At 42.1% G+C, this 22,814-nt stretch overlaps 1 protein-coding gene across 2 annotated transcripts in view; it reads right to left on the bottom strand.

Moving 5' to 3' along the window:
- Positions 1-22,814, bottom strand: part of crybg1a (crystallin beta-gamma domain containing 1a) — a 48,106-nt gene that overhangs the window by 10,551 nt on the left and 14,741 nt on the right. The window contains exons 2-6 of one of the 2 annotated variants that reach the window (XM_080479362.1): positions 16,135-16,276; positions 9,664-11,090; positions 6,549-7,669; positions 3,399-5,332; positions 417-551 (exon numbers count right to left, since the gene is read on the bottom strand). In XM_080479362.1, the coding sequence (XP_080335488.1) occupies positions 417-551; positions 3,399-5,332; positions 6,549-7,669; positions 9,664-11,090; positions 16,135-16,276 (4,759 nt within the window). Of the gene's footprint in view, positions 1-416; positions 5,333-6,548; positions 7,670-9,663; positions 11,091-16,134; positions 16,277-22,814 lie in introns of both variants that reach the window. The other variant, XM_080479361.1, reaches the window with a different exon arrangement.

Raw genomic sequence — 22,814 nt, 5'->3', positions numbered from 1 at the left:
GATTAGCTGTTGGACAGAGATGATGTAAAGTTTATCATGCACAGACCGAGACGGAACAAAACAATTCTTGTTCCTCTGAACGCCGTGTGAATCTAAATATACTTGTTTTTGCATAAATCCGCCATTGGTGCAAATGATCCTATCGCAGCAGGGCAGATATGCTGAGCAAACAACAAAAAAAAATAAAAAATGCTCCCGTGTCAAACATCGTTTACTCCTGTCCCTACTTGCGAATGAGTCACGTCCACATTGCGGCAGTATCACAGAAACTAAGTACAGGATGTGAAAGTGGGGCACATGTTGCCAGGGTAACCGAAACTTGCAAAATATCAGTGGTTTGTCTGCTTAAGCTGGTGAAAACCCGAGGAGTCGGTGAAAGTTTATGACAAATGAAGTACAGCAAATACAAGGCCTACCTTTGTCTTAGAAGTGTAAAGTCCGTTCTGAGACGTCTGCAGTCGGCTGTGGCTGGTTGAAGGCAGTCCTGCTGGGTTCTTCAGAGCCACGTTCACATCTTTTGCCGAAGAGTCCTGCTCCACAGCAGCCCCCTCCTGGGAATCCAGATCGGGTTTAGTCATCTGTGCAGAGTCCTCAGAGCTGCCCGTGGTCCGTTTGCTCTCCGTGAGATACTTCTCCAAATGATCAGGCAGCTTTATCTCTGAGAACTTGGGCAGAGGAGGAGCAGGGGAGGGGCCAGATGCTGACTCAGCAGCTGCACCCGCACCACCTCCCGGGTGATCTGCAGTATTTGCACCTTCTTTATCTACTCCCAGCTTTCCGGGCGCAGACGAAAACGTGCTCCGTGTGGCTTCCTTGTTTGCGTTCCTGCTGGACCGGGGGGTGCTCAGCAAGTTGGACAGGATGGACATCCGTCCAAGCCGGGACGTCAGTTTCCCCGGCTCTCCCTCGTCTTTTTGCGTCTGGTCTTTAGCCTCGTGTTTGGCTCCATCGTTTTCCTCTTGCCCGTCAAGGTTTTCTACTATGGAGGCCTCGTCCTCCGTTTGTTTTTTCCCACTCAGGGAAGTAATGTCTCTACCTTTTCGCTTGATTACCGAGGCTGGTAAAAGATCCATGAAATTCCTGCCATTTTTCCTCAGCCCGATTTGGAATTCTTCGGGATCAAATGTTTTCTCGTAGTGATCCTCCCTAATCGACGGCATGACAAAAGGCAGCGATTGGGGTTTTTTATGAATCCGCCTCCTGATCGGGATCGAGAAGGGCATTCCCCCTTCCTTGACGTTCAACATGAAATCATCGACGTCGAAGTCGTTCTGACCAGACGACGTTTTCACCTTTCGTTTCCGCTCCTTTTTCATTTGAGGATGTGGCTTCTTCTGGTGATGATCTTCCAAACCGAGCCAGCTGGAAGGAGAGTCTTTCTTAAGAGGCGGAACAAATGGTTTTGATGTTGTGGGACGAGATAAACTGCCACCTGCTGGCTTTGAAGGCTTTTCCTTCTCTATGGTCGTTTGCTGTTTCACACCAGCTGCAGCTAAAGACTTGTCTGTTACATGTTTTCCTTTACTGTCTTTATCAGTGGTCTTAGCATCAGTACTGACAGGTATCTTATCTGACACCACGTGGGGTGATTCGGTTTTATCTGATAAACCAGACTCATGTTCTTGCTTGGCCTCCGTCTTTGATGAAGTCTTCAAGTTCTTGTCCTTTATCACTTTGGGCTCGACTTCTACAACTTCTTTTTCTTTTTTAGTGGGAGTCTTATTCGCTGCTTCTCCAGATGACAAAACACTCGATTTTCCAGTTTTTTCTGTCTTGGGTTCCTGCTCCTGTTTGCAACTTGTGGGCTGATCAGTGTTTTTCTCCGTCTTTGTCGATGGATCTTTGGTTTCAGACTTTTCTTTAGTGTTTTCCTGATTCTGTTTTGAGTCGGCCTTCAAAGATTTAGATTTTCTTGCTTTCCTTTTATCTGGTTTGGTAACATTTACATCTTTGTCACTAACCACACTATTCATAGATAAATCTTTAATGACAGCTTCTTCCCGCACTACAGCCTTCTTCTTTCCATGTTTAGGCTCATTTTTATCTTCTGATTTCTCACCAGAACCTTTGATTCCTGTCGATTTGTCCCGGGCTGGTTTTGTTAGACTCTCTTGTTTTTCATTCATTACAGACGTCTGATCTTGCTGTGTCACAGCTCCAAGCTTTGCTTCTGTACTCGGTGCCTCATTAACCAAAGTCTTTGTCGATTTATCTTTGGTCTCAATTTTCTCTTTACTACTCTCAGTACTCTTGTTTTTCTCCGTGATGGTTACATCTTTTTTGGTACTAGTTTCATCCTGCTTAGTAGATGTTTTGGTCTCCAAACTGTCTGCCAATGAGTCTTTGGTTTCAGATTTTTCACTGGTGTCTTTAGAAGTGCTTCCAGAGCTGCTTTCATGAGTTGTATCTGTGTTTTGTTTTTGCACCTTCTTCTCTTTCGCCTCATTTCTTGCCTTCTCCGGTTCTTGTTGTACTTTATCATTTACACATTTGGATTTTGTAGATTTGTCTTGCTCTGGTTTTTTTACAGCCTCATCTTTGTCTTCCACAACTGTGGGCTGCTGATCTTGCTGTGCGACCACTTCCTTATTAGCCTTTTCACATGCCGTCTCTTTTACAAACTCAGCTGCAGCTGCTTCTTTGGTTTCAGGCTTTAGGTCTTCAATCCGGCTGTCCTGCGGCGCTTCTGTTGCCAGATCTTGTTTTGGGACAGTATTTGGCTGTTTGATTTCTGCAGGCTTGTTTTTCTCTGTTCCTGCGACGTCCACCTCTTGTTTGTCTTTTGATAACGCCTCCTGTTCTTGGCAAACTCCACTATTAACATTTGCAGGGGATTTTTCAGTCTCTGATGATGAATCTTTGATTTCAATCTCCACATTTTTCTTTTTGTGTATTGCAGTTTTAATTTCTTGAGCTTGCTTTTCCACCGTATCCTTTTCAGCATCGACTTTCACCATTGCTGGAGTCCGTTTGATTACTGTATCAGTAGATTTCTTTTTCTCAGGCTTTATGTTCCCATCTTGGCTGCTATCAATTATGGACACCTGAGCGTCTTGGTTGTTAACTTCACTGTTTGGTGTCTCGTTCACTACGCTCTCCAATGAGGATTTCTTGGCATCAATCTTTTCTTTGTTATCGCCAGTGGGTATGGAGGGCGATTGTTGAATTTTCTCTGCTTGTTGGTTCTCCTGGGATTCTGCTTCTGTGTTCTGTTTTGATTTTTCTGGTTTTGTCAAGTTGGATTTACTCACGTCCTCCTCTTGGCCACCAGCAGAAGTGTACTTTTGTTCTGGTTTAGTGCTAACTTGACTATCAGCAGCAGTAGCAGCAGTAGCAGCAGTAGCAGCAGCAGCAGCAGCAGCAGCAGCAGCAGCAGCAGCGGCAGCAGCCTCACTCACCGAGGCCTCCACTGAATCTTTAGTTTCCATGGCTTCTTTAAGGCTCTCGGCACCTGGAGGGGCAGTAACAGCAGCTGCTACTTGTTGAGTTGTATCCTTCCGTAAAATGTGGCTTCCTGGTGTCTTCTGTGAGTCTTTCACTGAAACGCATGTCTCAGTCGCAGCAGTCGGACCTTTGGACGCTGCTGGAGAAGTTTTCTTCTCAGTGCCCACGTCCTCAGATTTTATCACGGGAATGGAAGACTTCTTGTTCTCCTTGTTTGGGGCGTCAGATTCAGAAGTCTTATTTGATAAGGTCTCCTCTGTTTTACCTCCGTCTCTCACCGGCTTGTCTTTGCTTTGAAGTAGTTTGGATTCATCTCCCACAGCTGATGTCTTTACATTCTGCTCTGCTCCCTCCGATTTCTTGCTCTCTTCATTTCCTGTCACATTGGCAGTACTTTCATTTCGTGGTTCCTCTTTCGAATCAGGAAGCAAACGCTCCTCCTCTGCTGCATGTCTGTGTTCCTCTGAAGCCGTAATGCCTTTCTTTGTTGTTCTCTCGGGTATTATGCCCTCCAGCTCCTCTTTGCAACTGTTCTGTGAGTCAGTGCTGTTCACTGCTGCATCTATGAGTATCTTTTCATTTGGTTTGGAGTCGTTATCCTTTCTTTCAGATTTTCCTGCCAGTAAAAGAGCCTCTTTGTCTGTACGGTTTTCAACATTCTTGGGCGATTCAGAAACAGCCACAGTCTGTGTCTGACTGTCCAAAGCTTCTGCTGGCTTCCTGCCAACCTCCTCTTTATTTTTCTCCTCTGCTTCAAGATCTTTTACTAAATCCTTTCTGTCTTTTTCATTTGTTGTTAGATCCTTGGGTAACTTCTTTTGCAGCTCTGCGCTGGCTACGTTGGATTGACCCGAGGCAGCAGTGACAGGGCCTTTGAGTAAATTTTTGGGTTCAGGATCTTGGTCTTTTGAGCCCGGTTTATCAGGAAGGCTGCTTGAAGTAATCTCTTCTTTGGAAATGAGTGCATTTATTTCCGTAACACCTTCCTGGTCAGACTGGTCCATTTTGCCCCTTTGAATTCCGCCGTCCACGACAGGCTTGGCTGACATATCGGTTACATCCTGAGCCAATGTTGTTGATTCTGTCTCTTCATGCTGCATTAAATCCAGTTTTATGTTGCTTGGTGTGGGTTTTTCTTTTAACGAAGGGGAGGTTTTTGGTGCTGTCTGTGTTTTCGTCCCCGTTTGAATGGCAGACACATTTTCCGGTAGAATCTCAGCTTTTGTTTGTTTGGCTTCACGCTGTCCTTGATCAGTCGAAGTATTATCTACATCAGTAACTTGTGGCTTAGTCAGGTTCCCATCCTCACTTCCCGAGCCTGTAATTTTCACCTTCTCTGTAACAACCACATCACGGTTTTGTAATGTCTGTGTGTTTGAAATTTGATGTGTAGCACTGGTTTTGCTTCCCTCTGATTCCTTCATGTCTTCTTCTTTCTCCTTAATATTGCTCGTGCTGCATTTACCAGGAAGCTTTATAACCTTTTCCTTCTCTGTGGAGGCAGACTTGAATTTCAATTTGTCACCATTTCCGACATCCTTCATTTGAGCTGCCGTGACACCCGTAGATTCTTTGACAGTCGTCTCTGTGGATACGCTGAGATTTGCCTCCTCCGGGGTCTCAGTGGGGGGCTGTTGAGATTTTCTGACTCTTAATTTAGTGGGACTTCTCTGGCCTCTTGTTGGAAGCTTGCTTACAGACGTCGAGGTCTCAGCCGAGTCCTTCACAGGAGTTTTGGGGTTCAGTTTGGCACTTTCAGTCTGTTTGGGGAGTCTTGAAATCCTTGAAGGTTTCTCTTGCATGGTGGGAGATGGAGTCTCACTCTCCTCATGGTTGATGATTCCTTTGGAAAGGTGTTTGGAAGATTTTGTTGGGGACAGCCTTCCTGCTGGCGACACACACACACACACACACACACACACACACACACACACACACACACACACACACACACACACACACACACACACACACACAAACAGCTTTAGTACAAAACACTGTGTGACGTTTACAGACGTCACATGCTCATTCGAGTGACAAAAAAAGCACAATAAGTTAATCTGTACAAAAAGCCTGAAAAGCTGCTGATTTTACAGAATAAATAAAGGGAAACATTATAACTGGTGAGCTTTATTGCTGCTGCATTGTTGCGCTATTAATCCTGTTCTCTCGGGGGTAATGCAGGTTAATCCTGCTTTACACCCATCAAACAGCAGCACCAGGTAGGGAGCATTGTCTTTTTCTTTTTATCTTTATTTCAAACATGTAAAGAAAGAAGCAAAACAAACAAACAGTCAAAGAATAAAGAACAAAAAATCTGTATGAGTAAACAAATGGAGACAATCTGACTTCAATACATGCAAATCTGGCTTTACATGTTCAAAAGGGAGTGGGGAGAAGTCTGAACCTTTTAAATTCTACTCTTTTGCACCGTTGTCGTTCACTAAATTTTTTAGTAAATTTTTTTTTTAAATTTCTTTTAAACTTTCACACTGATGCAGTTATCACATTATTTCAGAAAAAACATTTCCCTTTTCATCTACAAAAGGGCTGCAATCATAACACTTTGGTGGTCCATTGCTATCTTGAGGTGAACGAAAAAAACAGATAAAACAAGATTTTTAAATACATACAATGATCTTAATTTTCATACTTTGTAAACCAAATCTCATCTACACTATGTTTTTTCCCCCCAAAACTATCAGGAGTTAAGAGCTTAAGTAAAATTTGTTGACCCCAGCTATTAATAAAATTATTTTCTGAGTTGATATGAAACCTGGTGTAGAATCATTGTTGTGGAAATTTCTATCGAAGCTACTGAACCTACATTTGAACACTCTGTGACTGACCACAACACAGTAATTTACTCATTTGTAATGTTATTTGAGTGAGTATAATGCTAACTTCTAGAAAAAGGCATTGTGTTTTCACTTACATGCTGGCAATACCATCAGTGTTACTGTTACTTCTACAGAGACAGTCAATGTGTTTGTGTCACAGACTGTTGCTTCAGTAATTTATAAAAGTCAAATTAAACTTTTATTTTCAAGTACATATTTAACTTTGATGTCAACAGATGTAGTCAGTCGATAATGTTTTCTCACCTTTCTTGGGGCTCTCAGGGTGCGGCGGTGGTGTCTCACTTCTAGATCTCCCCTCAGAGGAAATGTCTTCTTTCTCCAAGTTTAGCTTCTTTCCTTTCAGGCATCCGTCTGAATCCTTCAGACTGGACGGAACCTTTTCAGAGCCGGTTCCACTTGTTTGAGCTCCATCATCGCTCTTCCTTCTTGTTGGGGATCGAATAGGCAACCGAGTCTTTGAAGCATCATCTCCCGGCTGATCGCGCTCCTGTTTTCTGACACAAACGTCCTTCTCGGGAAGCCGTTCGGTCTCAACGCTTTTCTCCTCTTTCTTTTTCTCTACCCTGTTTGGCCGGTTTGCGGTTTCCTCATCAGGCTTTTCTCTCGTCAGTTTTGTTCCTGACTTGGTGGAGAGTTTTGAGGGAGAAACATTTCCCGATGAGGATTTGACTCCTTTAACTTCCTCAAGGCTCAGCTTGCTGCTGGACTTGGTGGCGGTGGTTGGAGATTTTAAAGACTCTTTGGTTTTGGATTGTTTTTGCAGCTTGGGTGTGACTGCTGACCCCGAGGCATCAGGCACTGATGTTTTATCCGGTGACACTGAGGGTTTCACATCAGGATCTGATGATGGCCTTTTGGGGATTCTGGACATTGGACTTGTTGCGCTTGAGGTACTGCCGGGTGACCGGTCTTTTAATGTCGGCAACCCAGAAACTGCTTTACCGTTGCCGTGGTCCCTTCGGGGTGGACTAACGCTGGAGCTTTCCACTTTCGGGCCCTCAGTGGAGACCTTTGCTTTTGTTGTGACATTCCTGGCCTTGCCTGCAGCTGCGGAGGTCGGCGTCTTTATTCCACTTGCAGCTGCATGCCGACTCTCAGCTGCTCCTTTAACCCCTCGTTTGGAGAGGGCCGTCGGAATAGATCCGAGGCCTCCTGCCCCAGATTCCACAGTCCGCGACTTACTTTTGTACATGTCTGAAGCTTCAGAGGTTTCATCAACGTCAAAAGCCTCAGAGTCTGTTTTTTCTGTCGCTATGGGCTCAGAAGTGTTTGAACCAGAGTGTGGCGTCTCATCTGTAGCTGTGGACGGTTCACACTTTGCATCTTCAGCTTCTGCATCCCCTTTGGCTTTGAGGCTTGGTAGCCTATCAGAAGAAAGAGAGAAAAGAAAAAAAAAAACTATCATGGGAGCAATAACATAACCATTCAATTAAAATCTCCTGCCAGAATTTATTATCTGCATCTAACGATTGCCGATGACACATTTATTTGCATTCCTTTCCTGAAAGGGAGATTAACATTAACAACTCTCACCAGCTTGGTGAATGTGTAGCTGCCACTCATTTCAAGCCAGTATAAAGGCAGGAAACACAGGAAGTTTCCTGGCTCACTCCAAAGATAACAAACCTCCGAAGAGTCTTCTCGAGAACGCTTTGCCTCGGCCTTGTTGTGTGCTCAGGATGTGCAGCAATGTGTGTTGACGCAATAATAAATGGTTGTTTTTCAGCTGTTTCTCTTGTATTCTTAACACAAATATAAACACGTTACTTAAAGAGGGTTTGAGTCATCAATGCAAGGATTATTACTAAGAGTTAAAGAATGATCTGCACTGCTGGTTCTCGTGTCCTGAAGTCAATAGATTACAAATATCTTTTTGTTTTAGTTTGTGAAATAAGTTTTAAGGCTTTCACATGACCAAAAAGAGTGATTGTTAACAAGGTGCTCAGTATTGATGAAAAGACAGTTGTGTTCAGGATATAGAATTATTTTGCTCGTTCATTCTTCTTTGCCTAACTGTATATAGGCTTTCAAGCTAAAGTATAATAATTTTTATTTGTAGATTTAAACAACCAAAAATAACAGCCATTAAACTGGCCAATGAAATAACAAAGGCCTTTGAAGACGTCACCTCGATTAACTCAGTTTTTCCCCTTTTAACCGAAACTGACAGAAGCATTTACACACATTTAACATACATATGTGATTGTATTGTGACACTTTCTCAGCAGAAAAGTCAGACTTGACGTAGTAACATACTTTTACATTGTACTGTGAAAACATGGACGCTGCAAAACAAAACAAAAACCCGACCACTATTGTATTTAAATGAAAAATAACTCAGTCATATTTGTGCGTGTCCCCGGCCAGCTCAGTTGGTAGAGCATGACACTCGCAATCTCAAGGTAGTGGGTTCATGTGCCACGCCGGGCGCCACCTTCCCGTGGGCTCACCACCTGCAGGAAGGTTCTTAATCGGTGCAATGTGATCTGGGTGACAGTGCTCAGACTGTCACCCCCGCGACCCAGAAACAGATAAGCGGGAGAAAATGGATGGATGGATGGATATTTGTGCGTCTTGCCTAAGTTGAGGAATCGTCGTCTCCCATCATTCACACAAAAATGAAGGTTGAGAATAGCGTCACTCTCAACAGGTAACTCCAGGCAAAAAGGCATAAATCTACCTGACCTACTCATTTTTACTGGAAGACTTCCATTTAAAACACAAAAATGGAAAAGAAATACTTTTGGAAAACTTTACGACAAAAAAAAAAAATAATCTGAAGAATCTCCTTGCAGTTGTTCAAGAACTATAAATCAGGCAGAATACAGTTTCGGGGTCTGACTGACAGCCCATGCTACTAAAAAGAAATGAAAAAGGAGAACTTTTGTCTTCCTGCTGCCGTAGAATTATAATTAAACTGTTCACTTTAACTGTTTACTCATGTAACCAAATAGCATCCTTCTATGTTCTGTAATGAGTAATCCATTCATGGAGAAAAATACTCCAAAGACAAACATACAAATGATGATATTCAATTAAACTAAAAACTTTACAAAAACTAAAGTAATTCTCGCTCCTGTACTGATACTTCTTGTTTATAGTTTCAGTTTAAAGCGAAGACTCGCAAGCCCATGAGGTAAAAGTGTCTGCGTTTGAATGATTAGACGTACAGTAAATGAATATTTCAGTGGCTCACTGCAGTTTTAGCTCATTGTTCCCCGCTGACACAATGGGAAACGGGAACTCGGAGCTCAGGTTGCATTCGGGCTGAGCTCCCTTCAGCTCCCCTTCTTTCTGGTCCTCTCAGGATCAAAGGCGATTTTTAAACAGTAACCAGAGAAAATAGACAGATACTCACGGTTTCGCCTCTGTTGTGTCCGACTTCTTTGAAGTTGAATCTCTGCTGAGCTCCCCTTCTAGCGCCTCCTCCCCGTCCGAGCCCGATTCCGGGTTAACATAGACCTTGTGGGCATACACCTTGTTCTTGGAAGGCAAATTCACAGTCTTTCGCGTCACACGATTTTCCCTCGACCTGCGTTTCTCCTGACGTGAACTCCGCTTTGAGTCCGGGCCAGCTTCGGGCTCCTCTGGCTGCTGGCAGGTTATGTGGAGCGCGTCTGTAGTCAGTGCCAAGGAGCCGGCTGATTCTGGCAGGCTGCCACCGGATGGCGAAGCCTCCGAGGGGGTGGAACGGCTTTCAGGAGCGCCCTGAGTCACTGAGTCGTCCACAGGAATTACAGTGACAGGTATAGCCAGTACGGGAGGCGAGTCTGCTCTCAAGCCCTCCTCCTCTTGTTTCAGTACAGCCTTTCCTCCCCCTCCCTCCCCCTTGCTCGCCCTCTCCCCCTCCTCCTCCTCTCCCAGGTAGGTCTCCACCCAAACTGCTTTGTGGAGCTGGACAGGTGAATTAACCAACAGATCCTGCTCCTGCTCTGGTGCAAGGCTCGATGAAGAGCCTTTAGTGTCCTCTGGGGGGCCGCTGGACGTTACCCAGGCTTCAGTTCTGGCTTTTGAGATTTCTTTGGCCCCCGATGAAGACTTGTCTACCCGTTGAGTTGAGACGATGTGCGAGGTAGATGACTTCGAGCCGAGGGTAATACCTTTCAGCGCAGTGCTGTGTCCTTGCTTTCCCGTTTTCATTGAGGACTTGTTAGTTCCTAAGCTGATGGAGGTTAAGTTTGGAGACCTCTGGGCCTCGGCTGCATTGGCACATGCAGGCATCGGAAGTGAAGTCATGCTAGACGAGCTAACTCTATTTTCCTCACGCTTCGCTTCCTTGAGGATGTCCTCTTCCAGGTTGACGTGCAACCTCTTGGCGACTTCCTCCACCACCGATTCTGAGAAACTTAATTCTGAGCTGGAATCGCCGATGGGATAAGGAAGGTCCAGCCCGGTGGGAGTCACACTACCAGAGTTCCTCTCGTCGCTGGCCGTGCTTATCCTGCAACTGTGCACCTCCCTTATGCTGCTCCTCCTGCTGCTGCTGTCGGCGAATGGAAGGTCGAGATCGACGGGTTGCACCGAGGTCATGCTCGGGTAAAAGTCACCGGAGAGCTGGCTGAGGGTGTCGCTATAATGGAGTGAGGTTTGGTCAAGGTCTTTCCGAGAGGGAGTCGGAGTCCTAGGCCCAGCCTGCTCCTCAGACCTCAGTGAGGCCGGAGACAACGGGGATCCAGGAGAACTGGCATCGGTGGAGGCGTCCGAACCGTGTCGACTGCCGCTCTTCTTTCTCTTGCTGAAGAAGTGAGCCAGACGATTCACAAACCCCTTCTTTCCCTCCGAACTCTGAAAGAGGAAGAGGAAGAAGAAAGATGAATAACACAGATTGATCCATCGTTACACGATTCTAGTCCACACAGTCGGCTTTGGTTAAATTATTCTCACATACTGGACAAAACCGTGGTAGAGACGAGCTGTCATCACTCAGGCTACTCTTAACTCATACACACACCGCACACCATTTCCCAAAGAGCAGTTTTGGTTGATTGCCCAACTTCCTGCCTGTCCTCATAAAAAGATATTGTTGTCCATGTTTGATAAAAAGAAAATAAATTACATGTATTGATGGGTGCCAGTTAGAAACACTTCACATTCTCACACAGCCTGCTCAATACTGGCATTACTTTTATCACATTACTTCTCAGGCATTCAGTGCTGATTTGTTTGTGTTTTAAAATAAACGTATATAGTTTTGACCTGTACTTTATTTATTTTTAGAATGATTTCCTTTAAGGAAGAACAACATCTATCGCTCCCATCTCATTAAAAATGACCTGTGTTTCATTACAAATCATACAGTATATGCTGTGCAACCCCCCCCCCCCCCACACACACACACACACACACACTGTAATGTATTGAGGCATTGTGTTACATCATAATCAGAATACAGTATATCTCATGACGTATTGTTGAAGTTCTATTTAATATTTCACTCACAAAACTTTTTTAACTAATGAGTTCAAGATCTAGGTCACAATGTCACATTGTTCTGTCGTATTATACCACAAAAAATGTTCTGCATCATGAACTTTTACAATATATGTCGAGGTTCAAAGGTTCATGTTATGTTCCATTTTCTATTGTCATAGCAACAATCAATATGCACTTTCTTTTAAAACATTTTTGTCATTTGTTCTTCCTGAAGGAGCAAGTGTGAAACACATTTTAATATTAAGAAATTAGGGTACTTTTTGTGATTATATATAAAAAAAAAAGTACAGTAGCAACACGTTGTAATTAAATATCATATAAGTCAAGCTGCATGATTTGAACTTAAACCTACTGCTGCACACAACACCCTGGAAGCACGGTCACCGACTGAAAGGGAAATGAATAACTAGAATAATTATAAAAGAGCTGTGATGCTCAGCTCAAGGGTCACAAGACTCTCAGCTACTGACTTCACCTAGAAAATAGCAGAAAAACAAACAGGAGGGAAACAGGTTTTAATGAAAATAATAGGAAACGTTGATATTATAAATTAACAACAGTGACAAGAGATGATCAAACAGAGGTCACAAAAACAATCGTGTATCACACACAGTTAGAACTGATAAACCGTGTTGTGACATGGAGTGTAAAACGCAACAAATGTGAAAGAAAAACAAAAAACAGCTCCATACCATTTTAACTTCCTTTAAGTGCTGATTTCTTCACAATCCCATGTCTCACTTCTTTCTCACCCACCAAAACTGCCGAATGTACCAAAGTGTTATCATCCTAATTTGCATAGCCACAACAACGATGGGTTCAGAACCAACACCTGTTAAAAAAAAAAATTCCTATGTGGGCAAAACAGAGTAGAAGTCACTCCCGCATTGGAATCCAACAGGCGGTGCTGGATGCATCTGCTTGTCTGTGTGTCGACAGGTGAAACGTTCCAGGACAAAGTATCTGACTGGAGGGCATGGCCATTTGCATCACAGCGACAGCGTGTTAAAAAAAAAAAAAAAAGGTCTTGTGAAAGACGCCTCACATGGCAAACAACTGAAAGGAATTCACAATCCCGTAAAAAAAGAAAAATTGAAAGGGTGTGGACAGGTCTGGCGATGACAGCCGCGCCCTTCCTCGTTCTAAAGCAGTGCGTGTCACTGACACAGCTCTTATCTCCCGTGTCTACATTTCTGAAGAATACGCTTTAAATTGGTTAACGCTTGTTTAACTTATCAACTAGATAATGGGGGGGGGGGGGGGGGGTCAGAGACGCTCAGATCCAAGCGGGAAGAGTCAGTTGATGAATGTTGACTCCACCTGTTCTGAGAAGCAAACAACTCCTGCGGATATTCTGAATAAGGGTGATGAAAACCAGTTTCCACACAAACACATTTAAGCATTTTCACTAAGTAAACAAAAGGTAAACACAGTTTGTCAAACCAGAATAGATGTATTTGGTCATGTGTTAAGTTTAAGCCGAGATACTGTACCTTTGCGTTGTTTTGACTCAATCAGAAAATCCACAGTGTCAAAGGAATAAACTGAAGAAATCAAAGCATCTGATAAGTATCCGAGACGTTGCAAAACCTCCTCTCCTTGCACTGCTACTGTGGCATTATCTCTCCACCGAGCATTCCCCGTGTTTTCACTCATAGCAAGTGACACATGCCAGGTAGGTGGAGATAAAGCACCATATCTTCCTGCTCCACTATCTGGCAGCTCCGCTTCATTCTCTAATCTCAGCAGCAGCTCAAAGGCTCACATAGAAGTAATTAGGTCTTTTAATCTGCCTGCAAAGCGGTAAACACAATGAGTTTATAGAGGTTTTGAATTGGACCTTTGTGATTCCCCCCCAAAAAATGCCTTTTTATTTATTTCTCCAAATACTCCCTCAGACAGAAACACCACGGGACAGGTCCGACAGGTTTGAGCATATGGAAAACAGCTCAGGAACAATGAGATCCCATTGGATTGTGAGCATATCTTCTTAAAGGGGAAGCTGTTTTTTTTTTTTTTTAACAGTCACAGAGGGCGTCACCTGGTGGGTCTGGCTTGTTTAACGCTTTGCTGCACTTCCTCTTTTGGAGCTTTTTTTTTTTGTTTGTGAAAGTATCCTGTCATCCCCTGCAGGGGAGTGGGGGGAGTGGGGGGAGTGGGGGGGGGGGGGGGGGTCTACTTCCACACCGGCTCATCAGATTCAACCCAGCGAAGCTGTCTAACTCAATCTAACACAGGATGGAACAGATGTCTGAAGCTCTGCTTCCTCTCAACGCACTTTCCATGGCGTCGGTCGGCACATGTGGCAAAGAGTAACAGAGGCAGTAAATTCTCAACACTCAGCTTTGTTCGATCAAATCTGCTAAGTTTAACTAAACATTAATGATTCCTGAATAGCGTGACGATGGCCCAGTCAGATTGTTGTCGTGCCCGAAATATTTAAAAGTTTTCGAGTGCCACACATACATGTCTGGTGAGGTTAAACCAGGCGACCGAAAGAGAAGGACGAGCACTCCTTTACATACTCAAATGTCTGAGATGAGTTTTGGGATCATTGTCCTGTTACAGTCTGAAGCTATTTACACAACGATACAAACCAGAGGGCCTTATCATTAATATGCATCATTGTTCCACCATCATACACCATCCTGTCACAGATCACTACCATAAATAGGTAACTAGATTAATCAGCAGTAAAATACCAGTTTATGTCATCCTGTGATCGTTGTCGGTTTGTATTTCATCTCCTAGGAAGTGCTTTGATATTGTTTCAGGCAGCCTTGTCTACATACTCGTCTATTAGAATCGCTCAGTGTTGCCACAAAGAAATCAAACATCAATCTGACTTCATCAATGACACTCTGTTATGACGAGTCAGCAAAATCTGCTCCATCTAATTTGACGGTAACTGCATCAGCTTGAAGGTTTTAAGAATTTTGATTTTGAAACTTCCATTTTTGCCTTTAAAAAAGTCACGAGACCTTTAGCTCTAGAAACGGAGCAGAATGGGACATATCAGTTCTTCCCAGGACTTTTCAGACAGGAAGAACTTCTGAGTCGTTCTGGGAGCAGCCTGAAGCGTAAAACCTTTTAGCGAGTGTCTCACCATGAAGAAATGTAAAGCTTTTTCAGCCCTAATACTTTCACTTGGTGGGACCAGTCAAGTACTTCAAATACTCCTGTCTAGATACTTTGCGCCTCCCTCTCACAAAATGCAGTGACGCACTGAATGAACACATGAACAGCCATTCTTAAAATTCCATTTAAGTACTAATAAAGGTGACTAAATAGGAGAAGTCACGACCTAAAATTTGCACACTTTGATATTACAAAACATGTTTTCCAATATCAGACTACAGCATAGGTATACGGGCCTCGACAAATAAATCTCAGCTTTGGTGTGACTGCAGTTTAACAAAAATAAAAATCACAAAAACCTTTTTAAGCTCTGTAGAGCATTTCTTGTGAGGCAGAAATAGTCTGTCAAACACCAGAGAGCCTTTAAGCGCCGGGTTAACACTCTGTGAGGAGACCATTTGTTTTTTTTTCTTTTAAAAGTAGGAATACTTTGGAAAAGCTTTGAAACACTTGGATTAAATCCTCCTTCTGATTTATTTCTGTTGGCCAGCTAAAGCGCGTCTGTGTAGCCAGGGTGGCACAACACTGTTTTTAAACAGTGTTTCTCCACCACCTCATTGCACTTGTGTCTGGATAAGCAATGTCTCCACCCCACTGACATTTACACTACAAAAGAAGCCCAGCTGTGTTTTGAAGGACCCCACCCACCCTGAACACCACCTGACCTACAGACTGTTTAAAACTTCATCAAACAGACTAAAAAGCACCGAGTCTATTCATTTGAACTGACAGCAGGCTGACACAGAAGTTTTAACACCACAAGGAGTGGGGCTGGGAGGTGGTGGGAGCGGCATCAGTTCTATCGTTCAAGAATCAGACCAGAGAACCCTTTTAAAAGTAGATTAATCTATTTTTGTTATTTATCAGGTTATATCTACTGCGTATGCGAATGATGTCGGTCACAATTGAGCTAATTAGGAAAGAAAATATGTGGAAATAAAACCACTGTAATGTACAAGCAGTCGCTTAAAAGCCATACAAACACATGATTTTAATGTATAAACAACAGATGAATGAAAAAAAGAACATAAATAAAATCCTACAACATGAAGTGCAACTCGTGCATAAAAAGCATCAACCACATATGCATATAAAAAGAACAGTGTATCCACCGGTGCAAAGTTTAATTGCTGTTTTAACCCCCAGCTAATGCACGAGGAAACATCATTTACTGCTATAAAACCAGGTACTACATTCATTATTCATTCAGATCTGTTCTGCTCAATGAAAGCAGTGGTAAATAAATCAAAAATCCCACCTTGTAGCTCTTGGAGGGAGACATGGGGTTGTGAGGCTGAGTCATGTCGAAGCTGATCATGGAGTGGCACTCGGACTGAGGGTCCCAGTCCGACTCAGTCCGGAAACTGCACTCTGTGGACACGCTGATCTGGTCGAAGCTCCTGGTGGGGAGAGAGGAGGGGGAGGAAGCAGAGCGAGAGAGAGGGGAAAAGCGGGGAGGAGAGGATGTTATGTCACTTGGCTTTTGTTTCTGATCTCATTGCATGTTGCTTGTGTTTGTACAACTTTATGTATTCATCAGCTGCTGCGCTGGCTTTGTTCAGAGATCCATACAGGAATATCTTTTATTAAGTTATACTGACACACCCCCCTCAAAAATTTTTTTAATAATGGCAGAGTTCATCTTTAACAAATGCAATCCAGGACTTCCATGCAAACTTATTTTTTTTTTGTTTCTTCTGTCACTAAGAAACATTCTGTTGACTTTTGATCATATAAAGAACAAAACACGTCCTATTAAGCAACTGAGTCTGCATTTCATGACTTTTCAAGGATCTGCAACTGTCTTAAAATTGGAAGCTGAAAGAAAGAACGGAATGTTTCACTTAACTTTCCCATCAAGATTCAAGTTTACTGGCCTTTTAAATGATGAAAACAGCAGGATAATACTTAAATAACTTGCTGCTGGAAAGAAGTGATAGTATGGAAGAGAGAGGAGGAGCCTTTCTGTGGCTGATGAGTCAAAAATAAACCACTTCAGTTTCATCTGATGGCTGCTTTAGTGGAGAAATCCCACCTTCAATGATGAAGAACCAAATTAAACCAATGGTAATGGAAATACTAGATCGGATGTTGCAGGAGATATAGTTTGACTCCATTGAAATAGTGAAACACGCACGGGATATCTTGGGAACATTTTTGTCATTCCCACAGGTGAACGCAGCCACAGGGTGAAGCAGTTCTGTTTATGTGTTGTCATGGTGCGTTCAAAGTCAGGGACAAAACATCCATTAACATGGAACTGATTCTGGGAACAATAATGGAGGGCAAAAACAAGCATATTTCATATTTGGCTCAAAGCATTTTATACAGTCTGTTGTATTTGGCTCATAGGCCTTGCTTAGATGTGAAAATGCATCATTTCTGCGTTTTCATTTCAGAAAAGTTTCACGTTTACACGGGAACAGCAGAGAAAACTGAACACGATGTAGTTTTCCAGGAGGGCCAATGGTGGCCGATAGTTTCACCTTGTTAAAATAACAACAGCAAACAGGATGGGAGCAGGTTTTTAAATTTTTTTTTAAAGGAAATTAACATTTATTCAAAATACAGATCATAAGTAGATGAAAAATCATTAAATTAAGTAAAAGAAATTGTGTTTGAAACGCCACCTTAATGTAATCTGAAGACAGCTTGAGGCTGTACAACTAATTGACCATATATGTAGCATGAATGGATCAGAGGAACTGTATCACCTGTGAGCGGAACTGAAGCCTGACACAAAGCATTTCTCTAACGCTTCTGTTGGTCCGGCGTGTTATTTTTAGACAGTTTATTTCTGTCCCAAAGCGGCATTGACCAAACACACCAGGGTGAAAGAGAAATGTGACAGTTGAAGGACAACATTTAACTCCACACACGAAGAGCAATTAGAGTCCGACCGGGGTTTCTGGCAAACATGTGCAACACGAGGAGGAGAGACGGCGTCCCTTGCAGCTGAGGGCTTGTCATTGGCAGATGTGTCACACCCAGTCTGCAAACCCTCTTTCCTCTGGGCCAACAGCATTCCTGCAACACGCCGGTTAACTCTACACCGCCACACTGTGGCTGAAAGGCAGCACTGTGAGCAACGCCTCACCTGAGTTCTAACTACCTTCAGGTGTTACAATATACATACGTTCTTTAATATATCCCAATGTCAGCACTTTATTTTGCAGAGATTTCGCCTATACATTGTTTATAAAGTGACAGCAATGAGGAAGATTGTCGGTGAACATTTAGTAGCACCTTGTAATCAACCACACTCAGGAGTGTGCAATAACAGATGTCCCCACAAGGAGGCAGTGCTCAACTAAAAACAAACAAAACCAAACAAACAACATTGGCAGAAATCAATCAGAGGTCATGAATTATTATGTAGTCAGTGCCAGACTGATTATTGACTTTGTTAGGAAAACACTGAAACATCACACCTTCTCACATCAGTTAGTAGTATGTCAATAATATATGAATCACAGTAAATTAACAATTCTACCTATTGTTTCTATAAGAAAGCCGGAATCATCAAGTAATCCTCTTGTGCTGGAGGTATAGAAGTGAGCAAATGACTTTTTGCTTTTGATTAGATATTAACACTATAAAGACTAATGAAGACACTCCCATGCCATTCCCTGAAAGGAGCTGAAAAGTACAACTTATGGAGAACATGTTTTCCAGACACGAAACATTGAATTTATTCAATTCACTAACTTTTCTTTCTTTACCATCCCGTGGTGTAGAAGGGTGTAAGCAGTTGTAGGGAGGGATGATATCCTTTTTGTTTTTGTTTTTTTTATTTAACTTGTAGAGGTTAGAGGTGTTTACATTTTTAAGTAACTGAATAAAGAGATGTGGCAAGCCTCGTTAAAATGAAAGATTATGACACTGAAGGTAAGCACAAGTCAACAGTGAATGAGAATGAAAAGAAAAACAACAGAGGAAGAATAAAAAAAAAAAAACCCCGGGTTAAATGTCTTTAGAGACATTAAAAATTACAGCGCGAGAGTTGACTTGTTGACAAAACATTGATGCACATACCTCTTACCCTATCAGGATTGCCTATTTCACCCAAAATGGTTCAACATCTTCCAGGAATGCAGGAATCAACTTGTTGCTATCAGTCTATCATGCCCAAAGATTACAGCATGGCGTAATCATGCTGATACATGTGGGAGAGAAGAAGAACGGGCTGCAGCATCGTGTAAAATATTTCATCTTAAATCAATAGTTTAGATTGGAAGACGTTGCTCTGCATGGACTCAAATTACAGTTAAATCTGCCACTTGTGTTTCCAAAGACACACGACTCCCAAGAAAGTCTGCATTTTTTAAACAGTTGCCGATTTGCTTGATCGGTTTTTAGCGGTTTTTTGATATTGTGTGTCTGGATTTTTCAAATCCGTCTGTGGCTGAGTCGCCCTGGCACAGCGACCTGCTTCTCAAAACGATCGCCTCTCAGCTGTCGACTCTCGCATTGCAGTGCCGCTATAGATGACTCCAGTATGCAACCTGATTTATAGTCCGCGTGGGATTTCACACGTCAACGTCCTTGCAGCAGTAGATGGATGTGCCCTACAGTTATGCAGCTATCTCCAAGTGCACAGCCAGCGTCTGTGCCAGATCAGTTAAGAAATTATGTTCAGTGTTACTGTGCAGAAAGAAAACAACCAGGCCTTTCTTCAAGTTGTCACTATAATTGTAACCGGAGCACAAAACCTGTAGGAGCATTTGTGAACAAGTGTATAGAGTTTGGAACAATGCAATAAATACTTGAAGTGCTATTTTTTATTCATTTGAAATAGCAATGAGATAATAAATATATAAATGTAAAGAGTTCCAGGTTGTTATGTTTGTAGCATTGTGCTTCAAGGGCTTAAAACTTTATTTAGTATTCAAAAAGTGGCTGTAATCCGATTTATCTAAAACGTACTGTTGAGGCCAAAAGTGACTGACACGTGCTTCATATGTAAGTGATCTACTGGCCGATGCATGTGACCAGCAAAACATATTAGGTTGAATCAAAGAGTAGATCAGTAGATCAGTAGATCAGTAGATCGTTAGATCGGAAAGTGACTGATGTATGTAAATATTCTAATGTTAGTTCTACCCTATTATAGTTGTAACATTGAAATGTGGCTCAAGCGTCTGCCAACCCGAGGTCGAACCAGTTATGTAAAGGTTTAATCAAAAGACGTTTTTTTGTGTCGTAAATTGAGTGACACATGCAATAATCCAAACCATAACCCAGGGCTGACAAACTTTCTCCATCAAGGCTCCAGTCTGATCATGAGAGGGCCAGTGAAATGGAATCATAATAATAATCAACAACATCTCCAATCATATCCAGTTTTTGATTGGTGGACTGTACGTTTGACATCTTTTCCCTACCCCAATGCGTTCAATCAAAATATCTAATCCAAAAGCAGCTGACACACAGGACAACTCCAACTTAAACCTGAAGTGTACACAGAAACACTGAAAATGATGTAATTAGCATGCCAGGCCACAAGCTGGTGCTGTTGGGCTTTTTCTGGGGTGGAAATGAGCCCACACACACAGAGAACAATATGTTGTAAACATCAACAATGTGACTACATATGCGACATGTGTGTGAACACATGACAAAATTGGATTGTTATGCCTGGTAACTCTCAACTCTAAAACTCCCAAGTCCCAAGAGAATATGAACCGGGAGCCTAAACCTAACCAGACCTCTCATAAAGTATGATAAATGATGTTTGGTATAAAAAAATAAATGAAAATAAAACAAGAAAAGGCTATGACCTCCGACAGGGAGTTGAAAATCCACAGAACGCTATGAAGATACTAAAAGCTGTGTACTGCTACCTTTTGAGAGTCCCTCATGGCCGGTTGAGTGTGAAGTTGTAGAATCGTTGGGCTGAGATCTGTCTCTCACTCTGTCAGGCTCTCACTCTGTCAACGTTCAGGCACAGACCGGCTTCAACTTGCCTGAATATCCTCTCTGTCGCACTGCAGACAAAGCTCCACTATACAAAGTACTCAGTTCATTACATTTACAATGCTTGCTCTTTGTGGCCTTTGAAACGCCAACTGACTTGATTAAAACTACACCTTGAGGTACAAACGTATTTTGATTTAAATGAGGACGGGAAAATATCCAAATTAAGACAAAAAAATATCAGAGCTTTGTGTGCAGGCTGCCTTCAGGCTGCCACCTTATCTAATCCTTCTTAAGTCAGCGGGTAAACACAGATAGATGGACTCTGGACAGAGGTTAAGTGAGCGTTGAAATATTGTATTTCCACATGCGCAAAAACAGCAGTGAGTCTAAGGGTTTGCTGTTTGGAGTTCAATGTGTAGACAACAGACCAAAGAAACGCTTATGAACTTTATCAGTGATAACAACCTTGATCGGCATACATTTGCAGGTACGATCTAAAACGTGCGACTGACCTGTTCGGGTACAGGTGTTCTTTCCACAAAGCTACTTGGTATTTTTAGGAGCAAAAGAGCATCGTCCCTGGGTGGGCTCGAACCACCAACCTTTCGGTTAACAGCCGAACGCGCTAACCAATTGCGCCACAGAGACCGCTGGAGACCACTGTCTGTGGAGGAGGAGGTGTCGGGAAGGCCTTGCTCTATGGACTAGTAGTGATTGTGGGAATTTTACCTCATGTCCCTTCACAGCCCCGCTTTGAGATGTGGCTTTGAGCACAACTCAAGATACCACAACAGCTTTTACTTAGTTATCATGAGAGGACCTACAATATTTCACCCGTACTTTAAAAAGCACCCTATTTTTTTTTTTTAAATTCAGTCATTTATTGGCATAATCCTGCTAAATTTAAAGTCTGTTAATGTCAACAAAGGTCAACAGATTTAAGATCTACAAAAACAGACGGGTCAGAATGCATCTGCAGAGAATAACTGCAATTTATTTGTAAATTTCCCCTTGTAAGTTAACAGTAATTATAAAATCTACTTGCGGAGGACAATTACACTCGTCCTCGTGAACACCATGAAAGTGATTTTCCCTCAGCTCGTCTGCGTGAAATCTGCTTTCTGTTCTCCCAGTCAGAACCAAACATGCAGAATCTGGTTTTAGTTTTTATGCACCAAATATTTGGAAGAAACTCCCTGATCACTGCAGGATGGATAAAACGCTCAGCTCTTTTAAAACTAGGCTGGAATGTTGGTGTTTTTTTTTTTATCTTTCCCATTGATCCTCCCAGCTGAACGTGTTTGCTGATGTAAAGCGCTTTGACCTGCATTATTCCTAAAATGTGACGTAGAAATAAAGCTGCCTTGCAGTGTATTTAATGAGCTGGGTGATGGCTTTTCCACCATGGAGGACTAAATGTGCAAACATTAAATAAAGAAATAAATTAAATGTGTCATTAATTAATTAAAATTGGAATTAAATATATTAATGTGTTATCAAAACAATAAAAATATATCAAATGTGTCATTAATTAATTCATATTGGAATTAATAAAGGTAAATAATAATAATAAAGGTGTCATTAAATCATTAAAATATCAATTAATTTAATAATAATAAAAAACCTGATGTAATTATTTCACAATTTAATTACTTCATGGTCTAAATGTGCCTAAATTAAATAGATAAATAAATAAATACACCTTTAAATAATTAATTAAATGTCATTAATTCATTAACATTTTAATAAAATACATAAATGTGTCATTAAGTGTGTCATTAATTCATTGAAATAACAAATTTTATGTCAAAAACATATTTAATTATATCACTATTTATGTTATGAGTTCTTTTTTTAACGACATATACTCATATATATATATATATATATATACATACACATACTCATAACATATGTAATTAGAATGACAAAATGAACATAATCAAACTTTATCATTATGTAATTAATTATTTCATGGTCCGGTGTTGCACAGCCTCATAAATTCATGTGTTGCTTATC

The sequence above is a fragment of the Lipophrys pholis genome (assembly GCF_963383615.2).
Source record: "Lipophrys pholis genome assembly, chromosome: 14".
NCBI lineage: Eukaryota > Metazoa > Chordata > Actinopteri > Blenniiformes > Blenniidae > Lipophrys > Lipophrys pholis.
This window is presented reverse-complemented; position numbering and strand designations above follow the sequence as displayed.